Genomic DNA, 19,848 nt, shown 5'->3' with positions numbered 1-19,848 from the left:
CACATCAGAGCTGTTGGAAAGGAGATTTTTATTTTCTTCTTCCCGTGCTGCAGAAGATGCTGTTTTCCCCAGTTGAATTTCCTCCTTCAAGGAGAAAAAGGAATAAAGGTTCTCTGGGCCTCAAAGCTAAGCTGCTCCTATATGGACCCAGCCCAGACAGGACACAATTGGTGACTGGTTCCATTCTACCAGCTTACCACACTGAAATCTTGGCAGGGCAGGCACAAAGGCAAGGTGTGGACCTGGCCTCAGACCAAGAGTTTAAAGACTAGAAGGTAATCAAAATAAAAGTTAACACCCATCTCACCCCCAGTCTGCAGTTAAATACTGAACCTACATCCTGGTATTTTGGCCATTTATAAGTCTAAGAGGCTTACAACCTCCCAGCCTAGTACAAGGGTAAACTCTAGTCCCAAGTGCCTCTCCATTTACCTTAGCCTTGAGCTTTTAAGCAAAAAAAAAAAAAAAAAATGCTAGAGTTGTAGCAGATGCTCTCAGTCTTACCAAGTCGTAATCCCAAGGAAGTGTACCTTGGCAGAAGGCTCTGAACACATGGAACACCCTTGCTCTCAGGGTCCCTCAGGGCCTTGTTCCTGAAGCTGATTCACCTCAACCATCTGAGCTCTTTAAAGGGAGGATTATGGTAGAGTAAAATCAGCCAGGGCCTTGCCCAAGGAGATGAGGCGTCTCCAATAGTTTTTCCATTTTATTTTTTAAAAAGTCTCAACTGTTAATATGAAGAAAAAAACTGCTATCCTGAATTCCGTGTTTGAGAGAAAGGGCAACAGAGAAGAACCAAACGAAACTTGGGATTTGCTTGGTTACCTAGGTACTGAGTACAGCTTCAGGCATCAAGCATGGAGTCTGGGAGGTACTGTAGAGAAAGGCAGGGTGGAGGCACAGCCTCTGGGTCTTCCGACAGTGACGCTCCATCCAAGCGTCCCAGAGCATCTGCCACCTCCCATACATATGACAAAGAAAGTGACAGCAAAGAGGAAGGCCCGCCCAGCTAAGAACAACCCACAGGGCAGAGCTGTTCCCCTCTCCTTGTTCTGAGGACTTCTAAGATGGCCAAGTCAAAGCACAGTCCAAAGTCAAAGCTGCTCCTGAAGACAGGAGACAAATTCACTGTTTGCCTAAATTCACAATGACATACGGCTGTGATTATTTGGGATATTTAACATCTCAAGCATCTTCAAATTTGGGGGCTTTGTTTGCACTCTTTCCGGTATCTTAAATAGAATCGGTTCAGAGATGACAGCTTGGGAAAGTCTTATAATACTTACAACAGGAAATTCAACTCTATCTAAACAAAATCTGATTTTGCAGCAGTCTATCAACACCCCCCCCCCAACAGGCACCAGCTAGAACCTTGGTCCCCTCAATGTCAGCCCTTCTATACCTACTCAGTCTAACCTAGGCAACACATGTCTTCAACTCCCATTTCATTATTATGAACAGCCAGGGGCATGTTTCATTGAAGGTTCTTAAGGTTCTTGGCTTTCTCTTTTTCAAGTTTCTCATACTATCTTACACAAATCAAAGAGAAACTCCTGAAGGAGTCTTTACATATATACGGGAGAAGAGGCAGAAAACTAAATAGAGCCTGGCTCACACCTCCTAACCTATGGGGGGGGGGTGGCAGGTACCTATCTCTACCCTAATTTCAAGTGGGTTGCCCAGGGTCAGTGCCATTTATAGTCACTCATTCCCCCTCATTAGGAAGGGCCAACACAGCTGCAGAATCACACTGCTGGAGAGGTAGTAACAGGTAAAATAGAAAGACTTGATGGAGAACAAATGCTAGACGGGCGAATAGAACCAGATACTGTCAGCCTCTTGTCAGGAACGGAAGAAAAAGACACACTGACATATTAAACACCTCCCTTCCCCCAACCCGTAGGATACGATTACATGGCCATACATATGGATCTTAGCAGCAATGTGGGAAGCCCCAACTCTTTCCTGTATGTCTTATCTATGTACTATCCTCCTAGGTAGCACCAATCTCCCCAGGAGACAGGCGAGGGACGAGGGCTGGCATGTCCATGTGCCCTCTGGCCTGTGGAGGTACCTACAGTGCTCAGCAAACACTCTCTCAGATCGCTGAGGACAGGGGTCAGGTGAGAGGCATTGGCCCTGGGTATGTTCTTGCTCTAAGGCAACATTTAAGAAAGGTAGAGCCTGTCAAGAAGAAAACATGGTCACTGGGTTTCAGCTGACACTCAGCTTCCTGTAGCCCTCCCTTGGCCTCTACTGCTAAAACAAGGCCTTCTTCTGTTGGCAATAAAGGAAACCAGCATCCTTGGAGGTGCTGCCTGTGAAGCCCCCCAGCCTTCCCTGTCTGTGTGACTTTAGTGACCACAGACAGAAACAGTCAGTGGGAACACAGAGCCCCTCCTCCCCCATGCTGCCATAAAACAGCACAATCTCCAGTAAAACAACTGCATCCGGCTCCGGCTGTGGGGTCAGTGCACCATCCCCAGGTGAAAAAGTCTTAGCACAAATAAACAGGAGTTGCTTGGGAGAGGGGAGGGGAAAGGGAAGAGCTTGCTTTCCAGGAAGCAGAGTCAAAGGCTGATTTGCCAGGGCAGAGACTCTGCCAGCCTCCCCCCGGAAATCTAAATACTGTCTCATTACTCTGCAGAGCTCAGCTTGAAAACATGCAATCAGCTCTTGTGTACAGACCACAGGCGACATCTTCATTAGGCAGACGTGCTCCAGGGGCAGAGCAAACAGGTGTGACCAAGAAAGGGAAAGACAGAGAAGAGCAAATAAGAGGCCAAAAGGCAGAAGAATGTAGAGAAGACAGAAACGCAAGAAATTTGGGGCAAAAAAAGAGACACCCAACAGCTGAGGCCAGCACTCCACCTTCTCTGTTCGTTCCAGAAAGATCAGCCTAGAGCAAGGCGGCAGTAGGGAGCACAGTGTTTGGTAACAAAAATAGGGAAGGGTGGGGAAACCAAAGGGATGTCATTCTAATCAGCATGAAGTGACCAGGACAACGACCAGCAAAACAGGAGGCACCTAGGGACCCTGTGAGGCAGCAACCATGTAGCCAAGTGTTTCTAACGGAGACTCTGGGTCTGATCACCCGATGCCCACTCCGGCCTTCACCTGCCCTACGTCTGCAGCAGCGCCTCCGGCTCAGACAACGAGCAGTAGAGAGTATATCCCAATTCGTCTATTTCTTGAGGGGTGAGCTCTGCAAATAGGTTCACCTTGGGGTTCAGGGCACTGGGCAAGACTCCAGCCTCCAAGTAGCTGATGAGTCCCCTCAGAGCCTGCAGGAAACGGTCGGCCAGCATGTCTGGAGACCAGTCAGCCTCCTCCTGGGCCAAGTGGAGGATGACATTGGTTAGCTGGCTGGCAGTGAGGTGGCCCAGAGCTGGAGTGGACTTGCATACGGCCTTGAGGATCTTGAGGCACAGAGACCGACAGCCCGAGTCGGCCTGGTCCAAAGCCCGTAAACGTGCCGTCTCAGCAGGACGCAAGCTCAGCCGCCACAGGTTAGCATACTGAGCTAACCGGTGTGGCCTGGCCACTAAGACAGTGTCACCAAGGGTCACTGACGGCAGGAAGTCAATGACAAGATGTTTGTCCTTCTCATACTGTACTTCTAGTGTCAGGGCCCCTGGGGGTGGTGCTGGTCGGATCACACAGTCCAAGAGGGACCCTATGGCTGGCCAGTTGATAGAGCCTGCCACTACCTTCTCAAATGTGTCTGCCACCGTCTTTGGGGAGAGGTAGCCGCCTACAACACAGCGGTCCCAATAACTGCTACCACGAGGAAAGTACTCTGGGTTCTCACGGCGGACCAGGAAGAATCCAGGCATGTTCATGATGGTGTCCTCGCCAGGTATGCATGACCACAGGTTCTGCTCCAGCACAAGGGGGACAATGAGTTGGATGTGATCAGCTGTCACCACCTGCCAGAGCAAATTAAAAAGGGTCGGTTTTGATTTAATTTGTTATTACAGTTGAGTGTGTGCATGTGCACACATGTAACGCGTCATGGCATGTGGAGGTCAGAGGTAACTTAGAAGTCAGTTCTCTCCTTCCACCATGTGGGACTCAGGGACTGAACTCGGGTCATCAGATTTGGTGGCAAGCACCTTTACCCACTGAGTCATCTCACTGGCCCCAGAATTAACAAGGTTTTTAAGGGCTTTGCTATTCATAAGACATGCTACTTACAGCACAGATCTTCACACCCTGTACTTGCCACAGTAGTGGAAACCAATGATTCAATTAGCACACAGGAAACAGGACAAGAAGACAATAAAGGACAGGTTGTGTACGGCTACCCTGGTTCGGGCTTTGGGGTTTTTTTTTTGTTTATCTTTGAGGCAGGATGTCATATAACCCAGGCTGGTCTCAAACTACATGGCTAAGGATGACCCTAACCTTCTGATCCCTCTTCCCCCTGAGAGCTGAGATGACAGGCCTGGGTCACTATGCCTGTTTTATGCATGCTGGGGATTGAACCCAGGGCATAATACAACTAAGCTATACCAACTGAGCCACATCCTCAGCCCCTATAGCTTCTTAAAAAGTATAAGTATGACTTAAAAAGTGAGAAAGGACGGAGCAGAGAAAAAATACTGCTGTGGGGCAGGATTTACAAGCAAGAGGCTTTCCAGTTGAGGCCCAGACACAGTGACTTTCTTGAGCAACCACAATACTGAGAAGTATCTGTCTGTGCCCAGTCCCACCCTTCCTAAGAACTCTGTTACCTGCAGATCATCATAGAGGCTGCCACTCAAGTACATGTCCCGAAGTGGCATGTCAGGCAGCTTGGCCCGCAGGAAGCTCCGGAGCTCAGCACATATGTCCACCGCTGCTTGCTTGGCCCGAGCCTGCTCTCCAGCAGGGATGGCCGCCCGGTTCCGGTAGTAAGAAAGAAGTTTCTCCTGCAGGGACATGCGGAGTCGTGACTTCTTCAAGTCTACCTGGCCCCTCCTGGCCAACGGTTTGGGCCGGGGTGGGCAGAATGTATCTGCCAAGGCAAGAGAGAGAGGAATGTGAGCTCTGCCCAAGCTTGCTCAGTCCACAGAAGTCCTAGTCCCAGGAAGGAGAAGGACTTGGCCCAAAGGGCAAGTTGCCTGACATTCCGTGCTGAGAAATGTCTCCCCATGTCTAAGTGCAGAGCAGGCCCAGAAACTTGGAGGAGTCTCTCACCTGTGTCAAAGGCAGCGGAGTCTGAGGGAAGAGTCTGCAGGGACCGGCTTAGGCCTGTCTTCATGTCCTTGTTCAGCAGTCGAGGGGAGCCCATCCAGTTTGGCTCTTCCCAGCTCCTCTTCCCTGAATGGCTCAGGCGGGTGGGGCTGGTAGGGGCACTGATTGCCCGATCATACATCTGTAATACCAGAGAGGACCCAGGACATACACCAGCCCTCCTCCTCCCCCAGACTCTTTGCCCTACTAAGTTCTAGAAGTTTTTTGTTGTTTTGATAGTGGTCCTGGGCATGGAACCCAGGTCCTTGTGCTTGCTGGGTAAACCACTCTACCACTGAATTACATGCCCAGACAATTATTTTTTCCACTTTACTACAAGTCAATTTTACTTAAATCAGGATTGTCCAACAAAATCACAGCCATTCATGATCTGAATTCTGGTATATGAATTAAATTATGGTATACATGCCAAGTGGTAGTGGCGCATGGTTTTAATTCCAGCACTTGAGAGGCAGAGCGAAGCAGATCTCTGTGCGTTCAAGGCCAGCCTAGTCTACCAAAATAAATAAATAAAATTGCGGTATACATAAAAAAAAATGTGTTTTATAATCAATAAGGCATTAGTGTTACTCATTAATCACCTTTTTAAGAATAAACTATCAGTCTGCCCTTTCTCCCTTCTTCTTAATTCCGGCAAAGATCACTTTTGTTCCAGTTATGTACTTTTGGGGATTCTCCAAATGCTCCATCATGATGTCCTCTCCCCAACTGATGCCTTTGCTCTTGTTGGCATCTGTGTCAGAGAAGCCCGTGGCTGACCTGTCTTCCGCCCAGCAGACCATGAAGGTTTGGCCCACTCTTATGCTTGTCTCCCTTTTCCACAGTGTGGCACTGGGCACACTTCTAAAGAAAACTCTTCTTGCCTTTTGATACATCACCTGTTTTTGCTGGTAGCACACAATTTTAATCCCAGCACTGGGGAGGCAGAGTCAGGTGGATCTCTATGAGTTCAAGGCCAGCCTGGTCTACAGAGTGAGTTCCAGGACAGCCAGTGTTAGACAGAAAAACAGTCTCAAAAACAAAACACAACAAATAAACAAACAAAACAAAAAAGAATCACCCATTTTTAATTGGATACTGGCTGGTAAACACCACAAATGGTAGGATCCAAGGACAGACATCCCACTCTCTCCTCAGCCATTTTTTTTTAATAATTTTGTTTTAGTCTAGACTGTAGAGTATATTGCTCCATGCAGAAAAGCTCAGGAAATATTAAACGCTACAAGAAATAATTTACCCACAATGCCACAACCCACAGGAAACTGTTAATATGTGTTGTATTTCTTTCTGGAGATATTTATGCCATCTAGATCAGACATTTTTTTCTAGATCAGATATTTTTTTATTTTGTACATGGGTATATGTGTGTGCATGTGCACATACCCCAACGTGTGTGTGAATGGACGACTTTGGGGAGTCACTTTTTTCCTTCTACCATGTGGGTCCCCGGGATCAAACTCTGGTTGTCTGGCTTGGGGCAAGCACCTTTACCTAGACTTCTGAAATCACATTTCCCCTTTTTGGTCATTTCTTCCAATCACTAAAGACGCTTCAATATTTTCTAACTATACAACATTATTCCTTAAGAATATTCCCTGTTGAACAGTTCTTCACAGACTTGGAAAGAAAAATACTCAACTTCATATGGAAAAACAAGACCCAGGATAGCTAAAAGAATCCTGTATAATAAAGCAACCTCCTGAGGCATCACCATCCCTAACCTCAAGCTCTACTATAGAGTTATAGTAATAAAAACAGCTTGGTACTGGCATAAAAACCGACATACAGACCAATGGAATCGAATTGAAGACCCCGACATTAATCCACACATATGAACACCTGATTTTTGACAAAGAAGCCAAAACTATACAATGGAAAAAAGAAAGTATCTTCAACAAATGGTGCTGGCATAACTGGATGTCAATATGTAAAAGATTATAAATAGATCCATATCTGTCAGCATGCACAAAACTCAAGTCCAAGTGGATCAAAGACCTCAACATAAATCCAGTTACACCAAACTTAATAAAAGAGAAAGTAGGAAGTACTCTTGAACATATTGGCACAGGAGATCACTTCCTAAATATAACACCAGCAGCACAGACACTGAGCACAACAATTAATAAATGGGACCTCTTGAAACTAAGAATATTCCCTGTTGAGAGGGCTGGGGATGTTGTTCAGCAGCAGAGTGCTTACCTAACACTCCATGGTGAACACTGATTTATTTATTCCACAAGTAGTTACCAACTGTTCCTGAGTATCACCAGAGGGTTAGTCCCAGGACACTCCAAGCATATCACAATCCTTAGATGTCTTAGGTCCCTACAGGAAATGGTACTATAGCTGAGTATAATAGTCCATGCCTAAAGCCTCAGTCAGGAGGCAAAGGCAGGAAGATTTGAAGTTCAAGGCTACATAGTGAGTTCCCAGCTAGGCAGGCTACAGAGTAAGACCTTATCTCAAAACAAACAACAGGGACAGTGAGAAGACTCACTTGCTCCCCACTAATGCAAGTCTGTATCCAATCCCCAAAACCCATATAAAGGTAGAAGGTGAAAACTGACTCCACAAAGTTGTCCTCTGACCTCCACTGTGCACCTGCACACAAGTATTACACACCAATAAAATACTTTTTTAAAAAGTCATTGTACTTGTATATAACCTGTGCACAACTTTATATGTATTTTAAATTTTATATTATCTAATACAATGTAAATGCTATGTAAATAATTATCCTGATTGCTTAAGGAATGACCCCAAAAAATTCTGTACCTATTCAGTGTAAATATAATTTTTTTTGTTTGTTTTTCAAGTCAGGGTTCCTCTGTGTAGCTCTGGCTGTCCTGGAACTCACTCTGTAGCCCAGGCTGGCCTCGAACTCAGAGACCAGTCTGACTCTGCCTCCCGAGTGCCAGGATTAAAGGTGTGAGCCATCACACCCAGCCATGCAAAAAAGTATTTTCAGTCTGGTTAACTGAAGCTGTGATACAGAGCTCACAGACTAAGAGGGCTGTCAGTATTTCAGAGATCCTACATGCTAAGCACTGTTCTGAGCTTCTAGGGGTGTCCAGTCTACCCGGAGGGTAAAGTTCAACACAAAGTATGCAGATAGAGATAAATGTTTTAAAAATAAGAGTAAGAAAAGGAAACAGAAGTATACGTGTGGCTAGTATTTTAATTCAGGTCACCAGGGAAGGAAGGGTAGTTGGGTTAGTTGCTGTGTTTTACTTGCTAGGATACATTTCTTTACATCTCAGTGATCTCTTTATGGCAGAAGCCTAGAAGCAGACTGCCAGAGGAGTAAATTATACTCGCATCAGAGTGTCAGAGGTAGAGGCAACTCACTACCTCCCATCCTGGGACCAGGCCGAAAGCACTTACCCGCTTAACTGCCAGGGTAGCGATGCCCAACATGGCTGCTCCACCAACACCCAGCACCAGCCGGGCATTGGAAAGCACAAAATCAATGGCTGTGCCGATGCCATTGTCATCCTTCTTGCCTTTGCGCTCACCAGCGCCTGCCATTGCTCACCTGAGAATGAAAACAACACAGCCATCACCAATGGGGACCACGAGAACCATTCCTTTCTGCCCCTCCGCACCGCAATCAAGGTTACTGCACGCAAAGGCTAGGACTGCGTACTCTGGGGTCCAGGAGAGGCACCATGTCCCGTGACTCACCTGGACACACAGGAAAAGAAATGCTAAGGTAGACCACAGAAAAGTCTGTCTACAGACCTGAGACTAGAGCAAACGTTCAGTTCATTATCAATCCGATTTCTGTGCTGCAGGAAAGTATTCCACCATACAATACAAGCCTCCCTACTCCTTTACAATGTGGTGTTGCTAGGAAGACAAGGTCTTCCTTCTTTAGCCATTGCTTTGGGAATGTTAGGATTAAGAAACAGATAGGCATGGTGACACACGCTTATAACCCCAGCACAACAGAAGCCACATTAAAAAAACAAGACTCACCAGGCGGTGGTGGTGCATGCCTTTAATCCCAGCACTCAGGAGACAGAGCCAGGCGAACCTCTGTGAGTTCGAGGCCAACCTGGTCTACAGAGCGAGATCCAGGACAGGCACCAAAGCTACACAGAGAAACCCTGTCTCGAAAAACCAAAAAAGGAAAAAAAAAAAAAAAAAAGACTCACTGTCAAATCCAAAAATACTCTCTCCCGCTATACTCACACTATGGCACTTCCCTTTTCTCTACCTTTGACTTTCAATTAAAATATATTCCTACTTCAAATGCAAAGAGAATCAGGCAAAGAAGTGTTAAACACAGTACATACATGTAGAGTCAGAAAGAGAGCTATTCACCATCCTTCCAGCTACCACTGCGACAGAGATGGGACAGGAAACCCAGTGGAGGCAGAGGATTCTCATCAGCAAAGACAGGTTACTCACACTGCCACACAACTAGCAATGACCTCTGTTTTATTTATTTATTTATTTATTTATTTATTTATTTATTTATTTATTTATCTATCTATCTATCTATCTATCTATTTATTTATCTATCTATCTATTTATTTATTTTTGGTTTTTCGAGACAGGGTTTCTCTGTGTAGTTTTGGTGCCTGTGCTGGATCTCGCTCTGTAAATTAGGCTGGCTTCGAACTCACAGAGATCTGCCTGGCTCTGCCTCCCGAGTGCTGGGATTAAAGGTGTGCACCACTGTTTTATTTTTTTTTAATAATTTATTTATTCTATGTACATCAGTGCTTTGCCTGTATGCATGTCTGTGTAAGGGTGTCAGATCTTGGAGTTACAGACAGTTGTTAGCTGCCCTGTGGGTGCTGGGAATTGAACCCAGGTTCTCTGAAAGAACAGTCAGTGCCTTTAACCACTGAGCCGTCTCTCCAACCCCCAAACCTCTATTTTAAGAAAAACCTTTACAAATAGATTTACAAGGCCTGGTGGTGGTACATACCTTTAATCCCAGCACTGGGGAGGAAGAGGCAGGCACGTCTCTAAGTTTGAGTTCCAGGACAGCCAGGGCTACACAGAAAAGCCCAATTTCAAAAAAAGAAAGAGAGAAAGAAAGAGACTTATTTCTAACAGGGAGAAGCACTGGATGCAGAGCCCTCGAAACCATCCTTTAAAGCAACAGCAGGACCAGAGGGTACCTCTTCCTTCTAAGTCGAAGCCAGCAGAGGCCTCACTGAGCCTGTCAGGCCTTGGCCCTGCTGACGACTGAAAGTTCAAGGTAGGTACAGCGTAACCGTACAACATGGGTTTTAGAGTCAGAAATTCTGAGACCTGAGTACTTGCCTTGGGCCTGAGCTAATTTGTTGGGTGACCCAAATGAGTCCCTTAGCCCCTCAGCTATGAAATGGGGATAATGATCGCTTCATGGGCCCAAACCACAGGGTTGTAGTGAGGAAAAGCACTGGTTGCAACACCGAGTCCAAGTATTTCATCTGCTATAAACCCAGCCTACAAGTGACGGCTGTCATTAAGTCAAGATCTCCATCCACCAGACAGAAGGGCTGTAACAGACTGTCCAGTTACACTGCCTGTTTTGAGATGAAGTTCAAACAGCCTCAAAAACACACTGAAATTCTCCTGTGCTTGAGCTCAAAACTGGTACGCAGAGCAGGCTTGCTAAAGGCTTCCCTGATAATCTACATCAATACTCTCATCCCGACCCAAGGACCCAGTGGCATCATATACCCGATGACCTGGAAGAGAGCACCCACAAGCTCCAACAGGGAGACAGGTCCTTATTCTAAACCTTCTTTATTCAGGTTACTGTCCCTCCATTACCTACCGATTCTGCTGCCTTCAACCTCCAGGAGACAAGAGCTCCCCTGGCAAGGAGAGTCGGGCTTGGTCCCTCAGGACAAGCAAGGAGGAACACTGTGTTTAACAGGTACAGTTTCAGATTAGCCAGATAAAAGTTCTGAAAACCTGTTGCATAATACTACTGACCTGTTCACTTAAACCACCTAAGATGGCTGGGGTTTTTTTGTTTTGTTTTGTTTTAAGATTTATTTATTTAATAAATTATTATTTAATAAAACATTAAAATAATAATAATTTAATGTACATTGGGAGTTTGCCTGCATGTATGTCTTTATGAAGGTATCAGATCCCCTGGAAGGGGAGTTACAGACAGTTGTGAACTGCCATGTGAGTACTAGGAATTGAACCCAGGCAGGCCCTTTGGAGGACCAGCCAGTGCTCTTAACTGCTGAGCCTCCACTCCAGCCCCTAAGAAGTCTTTAAAAAAAAAAAAAATTGAAAGAAAACACTAACCTGGCAGAAGGCTGGAAAGAATTGCACTCTGTGAACACTTCAAGCAAGTTTTATTCAAACTATTTCCCCTAGACACAAAAATAAGAAACCCTGTCTTACCACTGTGGAAATCAGTATGGCGGTTTCTCAGAAAATTGGGAATCGATCTACCCCAAGACCCAGCCATACCACTCTTGGGCATATACCTCTACTGTTGGTGGGGGTGCAAACTTGTACAACCACTATGGAAATCAGTATGGCGGTTTCTCAGAAAATTGGGAATCGATCTACCCCAAGACCCAGCCATACCACTCTTGGGCATAGACCCAAGGAATGCTCAATCATACCACAAAGATACATGCTCAACTATGTTCAGAGCAGCACTATTTGTAATAGCCAGAACCTGGAAACAACCTAGATGCCCGTCAACTGAAGAATGGATTAAGAAAATGTGGTACATATACACAATGGAGAACTACTCAGCAGAGAAAAACAATGACAGCATGAGGTTTTCAGGCAAATGGATGGAACTAGAAAATGTCATCCTGAGTGAGGTAACCCAGACTCAGAAGGACAAACATGGTATGTACTCACTCAAAAGTGGATACTAGATATAAAGCAAAGGACAGACTGCAACCCACAGAACCAGGGAGGCTATATAGCAGGGGAACCCTAGGATGATTGTGGCTTATAATAAATTTTGGTTTTGCCCAATCACTGGACATGCTTTAGTGAAACATTTCACTATTAGGATAAGAATTTGTACTGTATCAAGCTGATGAAAGAATATGCTGGCTGTACTTTCAGGAGGGGAGGCTAAAATCTTTTTAGATTATGGATTAGCCTATAGAAAAATGTCTGCTGTAAATCAAACAGTGAAGGGGAAGATGAATAGAAATCTCACATATACAACTTAAGTAAAACATAGCTCTCTGAACAGATGAAGATAGGTTTCTTCTGTATCCCAGAATCTAACCAATATTTATATGTATAATTCAGCTATTATTTGGCTTAAAAGGGTTTATTGGGAAATGTTATCATTTTTACTATTCTCTACAGAGAAAATATTTTCCACTTTCAAATAACTCTGGACTTTAGAATTATTACCTGTTTTTATGTTCAAAAAAAAAACATTTAAATGGAAAATGCTGAAGGACCACTGAACTCGATGTTGTATTTACATATCTATATCTGTATAAAATAATGATTATGAATGTTTGTTTAAATAAATAAATAAAAGAAATCCTGTCTCGCATGGCCTTCAATTGTTCAGATCCTATGGTCTTGTCTGTTTGGTGGTTCTGAATAGCTAGGGTAGCCAAGACCTGAGAGCCATAGATTCAGCATCAGTTGAGGATTCTTGTTGCTCCATACTTCCAAGATGGTGCTGTTGTGGGATATTAGTACACTGTTGTAGTAGGACAGGCCCAGGGGGTCAAAATTGGCTCAAACCTGTTGCCAAGGCATGTACATAATGTACTTCCTTATGAGCCAACCTGGAGTCTGCCTGAGGGCCTAGCAGCAGGCACTGTCAGAGTTTCTGAGCGTGCCCAGCCAATGAGGGATGACCACGAAATGCCACCAGTTTGGGACACAGCTTAGGTGCTGGAAGGAGGGTATATAAGGCCTTCCCCATTATTGAATAAACGAGTCTGCTGTTTGCCTTCAAAAAAAAAAAGAAAAAACAAAAAGAAAAGAAACCCTGTCTGCCGGCGGCGGCGGCGGCGGCGGCGGCGGCGGCGGCGGCGGCGGCGGCGGCAGCAGCAGCAGCAGCAGCAGCAGCAGCAGCAGCAGCGGCGCACGCCTTTAATCCCAGCACTAGGGAGGCAGAGCCAGGCGGATCTCTGTGAGTTCGAGGCCAGCCTGGGCTACCAAGTGAGTCCCAGGAAAGGCGCAAAGCTACACAGAGAAACCCTGTCTCGAAAAACCAAAAAAAAAAAAAAAAAAAAAACACAAAAACAAACAAAACAAAATGACAACAACAACAAAAAAACTATTCCAGAAAAGGACATGTCCCATACCTGACAGGAAGAAATGACAACTCAGGGGCCAGAAAGACCCACACAGGAAGGCAGGCCTTGCTGGACTTCCCTCTCGATCCATCCTTATTAGATTTTTTTTTTTTTTTTTTTTTTTTTTTGGGTTTTTCGAGACAGGGTTTCTCTGTGTAGCTTTGTGCCTTTCCTGGGACTCACTTTGTAGCCCAGGCTGGCCTCGAACTCACAGAGATCCGCCTGCCTCTGCCTCCCGAGTGCTGGGATTAAAGGCGTGCGCCACCACCGCCCAGCTCCTTATTAGATTATACACCATATCCAGCCTATATCCACACAGTTGTCAATTACTGAACCTAACATAAAAACGAGCAACTCATCCCCAGTCTTTGGGCCTTCATTCTAAGTGCTCCACAGAGGTGGCAACTTGTCATTTCTTAAAGGGGATCAACCATGAGTCCTTCCCTAGAACCATGTCACCCAAGCTGGCCTCCAACTCCCCAGGTAGCCTCGATTTCCTAATCCTCCTGCCTCCTCCGAAGTGCTGTGATTACAGGCACATATGATCATATCTGGCTCTTATCTCCAATTTAAAGATGAAGAAACTGGCCAGGCAGTGGTGGCACATGTATTTAATCCCAGCACTTGGGAGGCAGAGCCAGGTAGATCTCTGTGAGTTCAAGGCCAGCCTGGGCTACAGAGTACGTTCCAGGAAAGGCGCAAAGATACACGGAAAACCGTCTCAATAAACCAAAAGAAAAAAAAAAAAAAGAAAAGAAAAAAGAAACTGAAGTACATGTTCTGTCACTAGCCTAAGAGTAACTTACACATCAGTAAAGTGTGCAGCCAGGGTTTGAATCTAGAGCTTATGCTGCTGGGAGAACTAATCCATGAGTCCCAACTAGTCTGCAACACCACCCCACCGCCTGTCTCTAACCACTAGACCTCTAAGCCACTATAGCTTCAAGGGAGCATTCCGGCACATTCACTGCTGCAAGAATGTAATGTTTGACATATTAAGTATCTACTGTAATGAATGAACTACCCCTATGGCACTGGAGGGGTTTTGTTTCGTTGATTTCATCCTAAGACACAGGCAGTTCTTTAGCCCAAACTGAAGAAATTTACTACCTGTCCCAGGCCTTTCCAGACATAAGCTGCTGTATGTCCCAGGCTGACCTGAAATTTACTCCCTACCCCAGGCTACCTTTGTGGTCCTCTGGCCTCAGCTTCCTGAGTACTAGGATTACAGGTTTATACCATCATACCTAGCTTTTCATTTTCCCTTGATGGCAAGATTTAAATTATTACAATTCACAATCAAAACATCAGAATGCATTTCAGTAACTCCCCACTTCTTCAGACCCATTTCCCTTCCCCGAGCATGCAGGATTCCATGCATACCACCCAACCCTGGTCCTGTACTGCAAAGGTGGGTCTACTGACCGATGGAAGTGTGACTGAGAACTGAGAGTCATTACCTAAGGTTCCTGCTTTCTGTCTCAGTAAGCATTACCCTCTACCCAACTGGCAAGCCTTATACCACAGTCATACTTTGTTTATGTGTATGTATTTTCCTCCTTTTCCTTGTTTTGGAACACCTATGTTGCCCAGGCTAGCTTCAAACTAAACTCCTCCTCCCTCAGTTTTCTGAGTGCTGGAATTACCAGGACGTATGATCATGGTCAAGCTTTATGTTTCAGCCTTTCCCCTTCTCTCTCAGTGGTCACAAGCCCTACTGTTGTCTACACTGTTATTTACATGTGAGCACCTCAGTACCTCCATCATCTGACCAAATTCACCACCTCTAGTGTCTCTCACCAATTTATCCTCCACACTACCCTGGCATACTCCAAAACACAAATGTTCCCATCGTTCCCTTCTTAGAAAGCTGTGACAGTCCCCCAGTCAGCTATTGCCTCCCTAACAGGAAATTCAATGTCCTTCCATCCCTGGCCCAACTTCAACTCCAGTCACTCCTTGTACCATTCTAACCACAACAAACCTGTTTCCCAGCTACAAAGTGCAGTTCCCACCTCCAGACATCCATTTATTTTCTCCCCACCACAGCAAGTTTCTGCTTCTCAAGGGAGACAGACCTCAAATGTTTTCCCTGCAACTATAATTCTCTCCTACCACCCAAACTAAGTGCGAGCTATCTTCATTCCTGTCTCCGTAACTTTTTATACAGTGCCCGCACAGCACTGTTCATACCAGAATTACTTCCCACCCAACTCCTCCTTAGGTTGGTGGTGGTTGTTGTTTTTAAGATTTATTTATGTATATGTATTTTGTTTGCAATATAATGTCTGTGGCCCATGTGTATGCCTGGTGCCCATGGAGGTCAGAAGAGGTCGTCGGATCCCTTGGAACTGAAGTTATAGATAGTTATGAGCCATCTTCTGGGTGCTGGGAATCAAACCTGAATCTTCTGCAAAAACAAGTGCTCATAGCCCTAGTCTACAGTTTAATGGACCCATCTTTATTCTCTAGCCCCAGAGTCTAGGCATATAAAGGGACCTCTGAAAGGTTCCTGAATTAAACATGGCCATTATGCCGCAGTGGGGCTTCCTGATGGCAATGTCTCCAAGAATAAAAAGAGCTAGGGCCAGTGAGATGGCTCAGTGAATAAACACACTTGCCAACAAGCCTGAAGACCAGAGTCTAATTGCCAAGACCCCCAAAATAGACAGAGAGAACCAACTCCCACAAGTCTTATGACCTCCACAAGCATGCTATGGCACATGTACCCACACCCGTGGTAAAAATGTAACTTTGATTTTAAGAAAATACAGGGCTAACACTCCACCTGCCAAGTACCATTTCAGTGCTGTCTGTCCACTGTCCAGGTCAATTCACAGAGAACCCAAAGAGATTAAGTACTATTACTTCCATTTCACAGATGATGAAATGAAGGCCTGGGGAGGCTTAGAGACTTAGCTACTAGTTAGCAGTGCCAATATTGGAAAACAGGCACTGAATATTATGATTGCTATGCCAATTATGCAGTGATGATAAACGCCTGTTTCAGGAAGTATGGTGCAATACAATATAAACTGAGCAGCGACTGGCTTGGAACTGAACTCTAATGACTTTAACCATTATCTTTTCTAATATTCTAATATATAGAATAGTCTATGAAATAAAATGATGCCAATTCTGTTTTGGTGTGGCTTGTAATCCAAGGCCCATGTTTCTCAGTAATAGGACCCACTTCTACTGACGCATCTGCATTTATCTAGTGAGTTTTAGAGAGTAAAGGACATTCTTTGATGATAAAGGAAAGGTCGCCCCTTTCCTAGCTTCTTACATCAGAAAAAAAGGAACTTCCAGGGTCAAGGGTCTACCTACCTGAGGTTTCCTAAAGCATCTGTGAGGTGGGGTGGGGGGAGCCAGGAGTCTCTACTGAAGGCACCTGTGTCCTCTTCTTGGAATCAGGGTAGGAGGGAAAAGAGAGGCTCCTAAATAAGGCCTCCGAGTCTGCTACGGAGGAAGACCAGGCCCTTCTCCAGCTGCTTCTCCCGAGCCTCTAGATCCTCAAGCTTCTGATTTTTTCTGAATTCACGGCGGATGGAAGCAAAGTAGAAGTCTCGATCAGTGTAGCGAAGCTCTCGGCCTTGGCGCAGCAGAGCCCGGTACAGACTCAAAACCGCCTCTCGGCTCCACGGGGCCATGGGGGACGACAAGCACTACACTCTAAACAGAAGACACAGAAGTCCAGAATCAGAATTGATGACGGCTGGGCCTTAGGCACCGGGTCAGGGAACCTTAATGACAGAGACTTCCAAGGACTTCATGGTAGAGCTAAGATCAGACGCCTAACTCTCAACACCCCCTCCTGGGGAAGGTCGGCTTATGTATGGCCTACTAGAGCTCAAGAAGTAGAATGCCTGAGCCTGAGTCCTGGCTGTGACATCCCACTGCCATGGTACTTAGTAAAATGTACACAAGCCCACTGAGTATCCCCTTCCTCGCTGTAAAACAGAGATAACGATCACATCCTGAGAATACCTACTATATAAGGTTATTTTGAGAACTCCTCCTGCAAAGCACCCGCAATGGATCTTTACCAGAAGGTATGGCCTAGGGTGATTAAAGACAAGGATTCAGCCATATCTGCATCCTGGCACCACCATATAAGGAGCATTACCTTGAGAGGTGAACTTCATTGTTGTTGTTTTAGTAACTTTTTTATTTTTTACTTTATGTGTATGGGTATTTGCCTGAATGCTTGTCTGCACACCACTGTATACCTGGTGCCTTACAAATCTAACCGTGTCATATTCTCGAGACTGGAGTAACAACAGATGGTTGTGAGCCAACATGTAGGTGCTGAGAATTGAAATTGGGTCCTCTGGAAATGCCATCCCTCTACCCCTTTGTTTTTTTTTTTTATTTTTGCTTTTGTTTATTTTGGGATTTTTGTTTTTTTTGTTTTGTTTTGTTTTGTTTTTTTGAGACTGGGTCTTTCTACAGAACCCTGGCAGTCCTGGAACTCACCATGTAGACCAGGCTGGCCTCGAACTGAGATCTGCCTGTCTCTGCCTCCGCCTCCGCCTCAAGAGCTGAGATTAAAGATGTTTGACAAGTAACCTAAGCGACGTTCCCAAAAGAAGTCATCTGCCCACCTGCCACAACAATCCAGACCCTAACTCGCTGGAATGAGGGGGGCCTTACATGTGTGCAGCACTTCCGGGTGTTCAGCAAACTTTCCCAGCCAGGGCCCAGTGCACAACAGGCTCATAACTATGCTAGATGGATGAATCCTCCCAAAATCCCTACGTGGAAGAAACGATCGTTGGAAGAGCCGAAATGTGTTGGAGGAGTGAAGGGAGTATTTAGTTGGAAAAGAAAAAAATGATCAGGACTTTGGGCCCCAAGACAGGAGCCTCCGACCTCTCTTAAACTTCCAGCGCGAACCTGGGCAAGCCACCGTCTCTGTCTCTTTCCCCCTAACTGCAGAGCAGCTCCCCTCGGCCCTAAGGGTCTCCGGTGATGCAAGAGACGCAGAAAAACAACGGAGGGCTGGAAGGACAGCGTCACGCATGGGCTGGAACAAGGTCGCTGAGTGACCGGCTATAGGCCCCGGTCAGGGTACAACTCCCGGAGGGCGGGGACGCAGACCCCGGGGCCAGTCAGGCTGGATGATCCCCGGTCTGAGGCGGGGCGGGACGAGGCTCGGAGGCCCCAGAGGGAGCCGGTAGCCTCGGTCGGCCCGAGCGCAAGAGGGCGATCCCCGGCCGCCCTGATTCGCTCCCTCACTCACCCGCGGGCCACGCGCTACCTCTCCTCAGGACTCTCCACTCGCCCAGTACCTCTCTCGGGGTCACCCATCAACATGGCCCCTTTACTTCCGGGGCACGACCTCGCTCGCCGGGCCGACGGAGACGAGGCAATGAGCACGGAGGCGGGCGGAGGCGGAAGGACTTCCGGTCTGCCCCTCCGCAGCCTCCCTCCGGGGGCGGAGCCGGGGACTCAGTCGGGCCCTGACCATCTCGGGGCTCCGCCCATAGACGCAGCCCCTCCTCCTTGCGTGACGTCACCTAACCCCCCGCGGGCCCCGCCTCCTAAAGCATCGCGGTGCAGGCTCCGCGTAGGCACTGCGCTGGGTGTGGGTCTGGGATGAGGGAGGGTCGTTGAGTCCTCGCCCTCCACCTGCTGCCAGCCTCTAGCCTGCGAGAAGCTCTGACCCGATGTGGATGTGGAGTTCGGGTGTTTAGGAATCTGGCCCCGGCCCAGCTTGAACGGTGAGATGACAGGCAGTTAGTTGTTCAGCAATGACCAAACTCAAATTGGACTAACACCCAGAAATGCCTTCATGAAACACCTACTGTGCTCCAGACACCGGACTGGATACTTCACACTGCATTTTGTCCAACCCAGCCTCCCTGTTGGGCAGGCATCATTACTCCAGTTTTACGGATGGGAAAATCAAGACCTAGAGAGGCTGGGTCATTTGTACTGAGGGCTGAGCCGTGCAGAGGCTCAGGGTGGATCCCAAATTCAGTCTTCCTCTAAAGTATGTGTCTTTTCGTTCTTGTAGGCTGCCCTACTTTGCCTTTTAAAGGAATGATTTTGTGGCCCAGATAAATCTAATTAGTGGCATTTCCAGCTGGAAGACCAGGTAACATTCATATCCTCCAGATGACTCATCATTAGAATAATTTTCTAATAGCAAAGGACGGGAGACCCTTTCCGGGAGATCTTAGGATTACCCATACACACACTGAGTCATCTTGGATGTCAGGGTCTTCATTTCCAGATTCACCAGGCTTCCCACACCCACCCCACACCTGCCCCATGCTCCCAGTGTGATGGGGGATGGGCATTAAAGTGTCATGTAGCACCCACATGTATCCACGGTGTTTGTAGG

The 19,848-nt window shown here is 46.5% G+C and overlaps 2 protein-coding genes across 4 annotated transcripts; both read right to left on the bottom strand.

Moving 5' to 3' along the window:
* Positions 1–11: 11 nt before the first annotated feature.
* Positions 12–16,940, bottom strand: LOC128116786 (mitochondrial dynamics protein MID51). Of its 2 annotated transcripts, XM_052748380.1 has the most exons (5): positions 16,827–16,940; positions 8,623–8,773; positions 5,182–5,359; positions 4,737–4,999; positions 12–3,929 (listed from the first exon to the last, which is right to left on the bottom strand). In XM_052748380.1, exons 2-5 carry the CDS (start codon positions 8,764–8,766, stop codon positions 3,123–3,125), a joined length of 1,392 nt encoding a protein of 463 aa, XP_052604340.1. In that variant the 5' UTR covers positions 8,767–8,773; positions 16,827–16,940; the 3' UTR covers positions 12–3,122. The 2 variants fall into 2 exon arrangements, with proteins under 2 accessions (XP_052604340.1, XP_052604341.1); XM_052748381.1 differs by lacking the exons at positions 8,623–8,773; positions 16,827–16,940 and having other exon boundaries at positions 4,737–4,913; positions 5,182–5,294.
* On the bottom strand, positions 16,827–18,981 carry LOC128116789 (MIEF1 upstream open reading frame protein). Of its 2 annotated transcripts, XM_052748385.1 has the most exons (3): positions 18,742–18,981; positions 18,153–18,253; positions 16,827–17,171 (listed from the first exon to the last, which is right to left on the bottom strand). In XM_052748385.1, exon 3 carries the CDS (start codon positions 17,147–17,149, stop codon positions 16,937–16,939), a length of 213 nt encoding a protein of 70 aa, XP_052604345.1. In that variant the 5' UTR covers positions 17,150–17,171; positions 18,153–18,253; positions 18,742–18,981; the 3' UTR covers positions 16,827–16,936. The 2 variants fall into 2 exon arrangements, with proteins under 2 accessions (XP_052604345.1, XP_052604344.1); XM_052748384.1 differs by lacking the exon at positions 18,153–18,253 and having other exon boundaries at positions 18,742–18,978.
* Between the last annotated feature and the right edge of the window lie 867 nt (positions 18,982–19,848).

The sequence above is a fragment of the Peromyscus californicus genome, unplaced genomic scaffold (assembly GCF_007827085.1).
Source record: "Peromyscus californicus insignis strain IS unplaced genomic scaffold, ASM782708v3 Scaffold_20__1_contigs__length_68692818, whole genome shotgun sequence".
Lineage (NCBI taxonomy): Eukaryota > Metazoa > Chordata > Mammalia > Rodentia > Cricetidae > Peromyscus > Peromyscus californicus.
This window is presented reverse-complemented; position numbering and strand designations above follow the sequence as displayed.

Bases quoted from the DNA above. Each gene is read 5' to 3' on its own strand.
- LOC128116786 (XM_052748380.1), bottom strand. From the start codon at position 8,766: ATGGCAGGCGCTGGTGAGCGCAAAGGCAAGAAGGATGACAATGGCATC. The intron at 5,360-8,622 runs GTAAGTGCTTTC...CTGGTATTACAG, and splicing joins CTACCCTGGCAGTTAAGCGG to ATGTATGATCGGGCAATCAG. The intron at 3,930-4,736 runs GTAACAGAGTTC...TTGCTCTGGCAG, and splicing joins GCCTCTATGATGATCTGCAG to GTGGTGACAGCTGATCACAT.
- LOC128116789 (XM_052748385.1), bottom strand. From the start codon at position 17,149: ATGGCCCCGTGGAGCCGAGAGGCGGTTTTGAGTCTGTACCGGGCTCTG.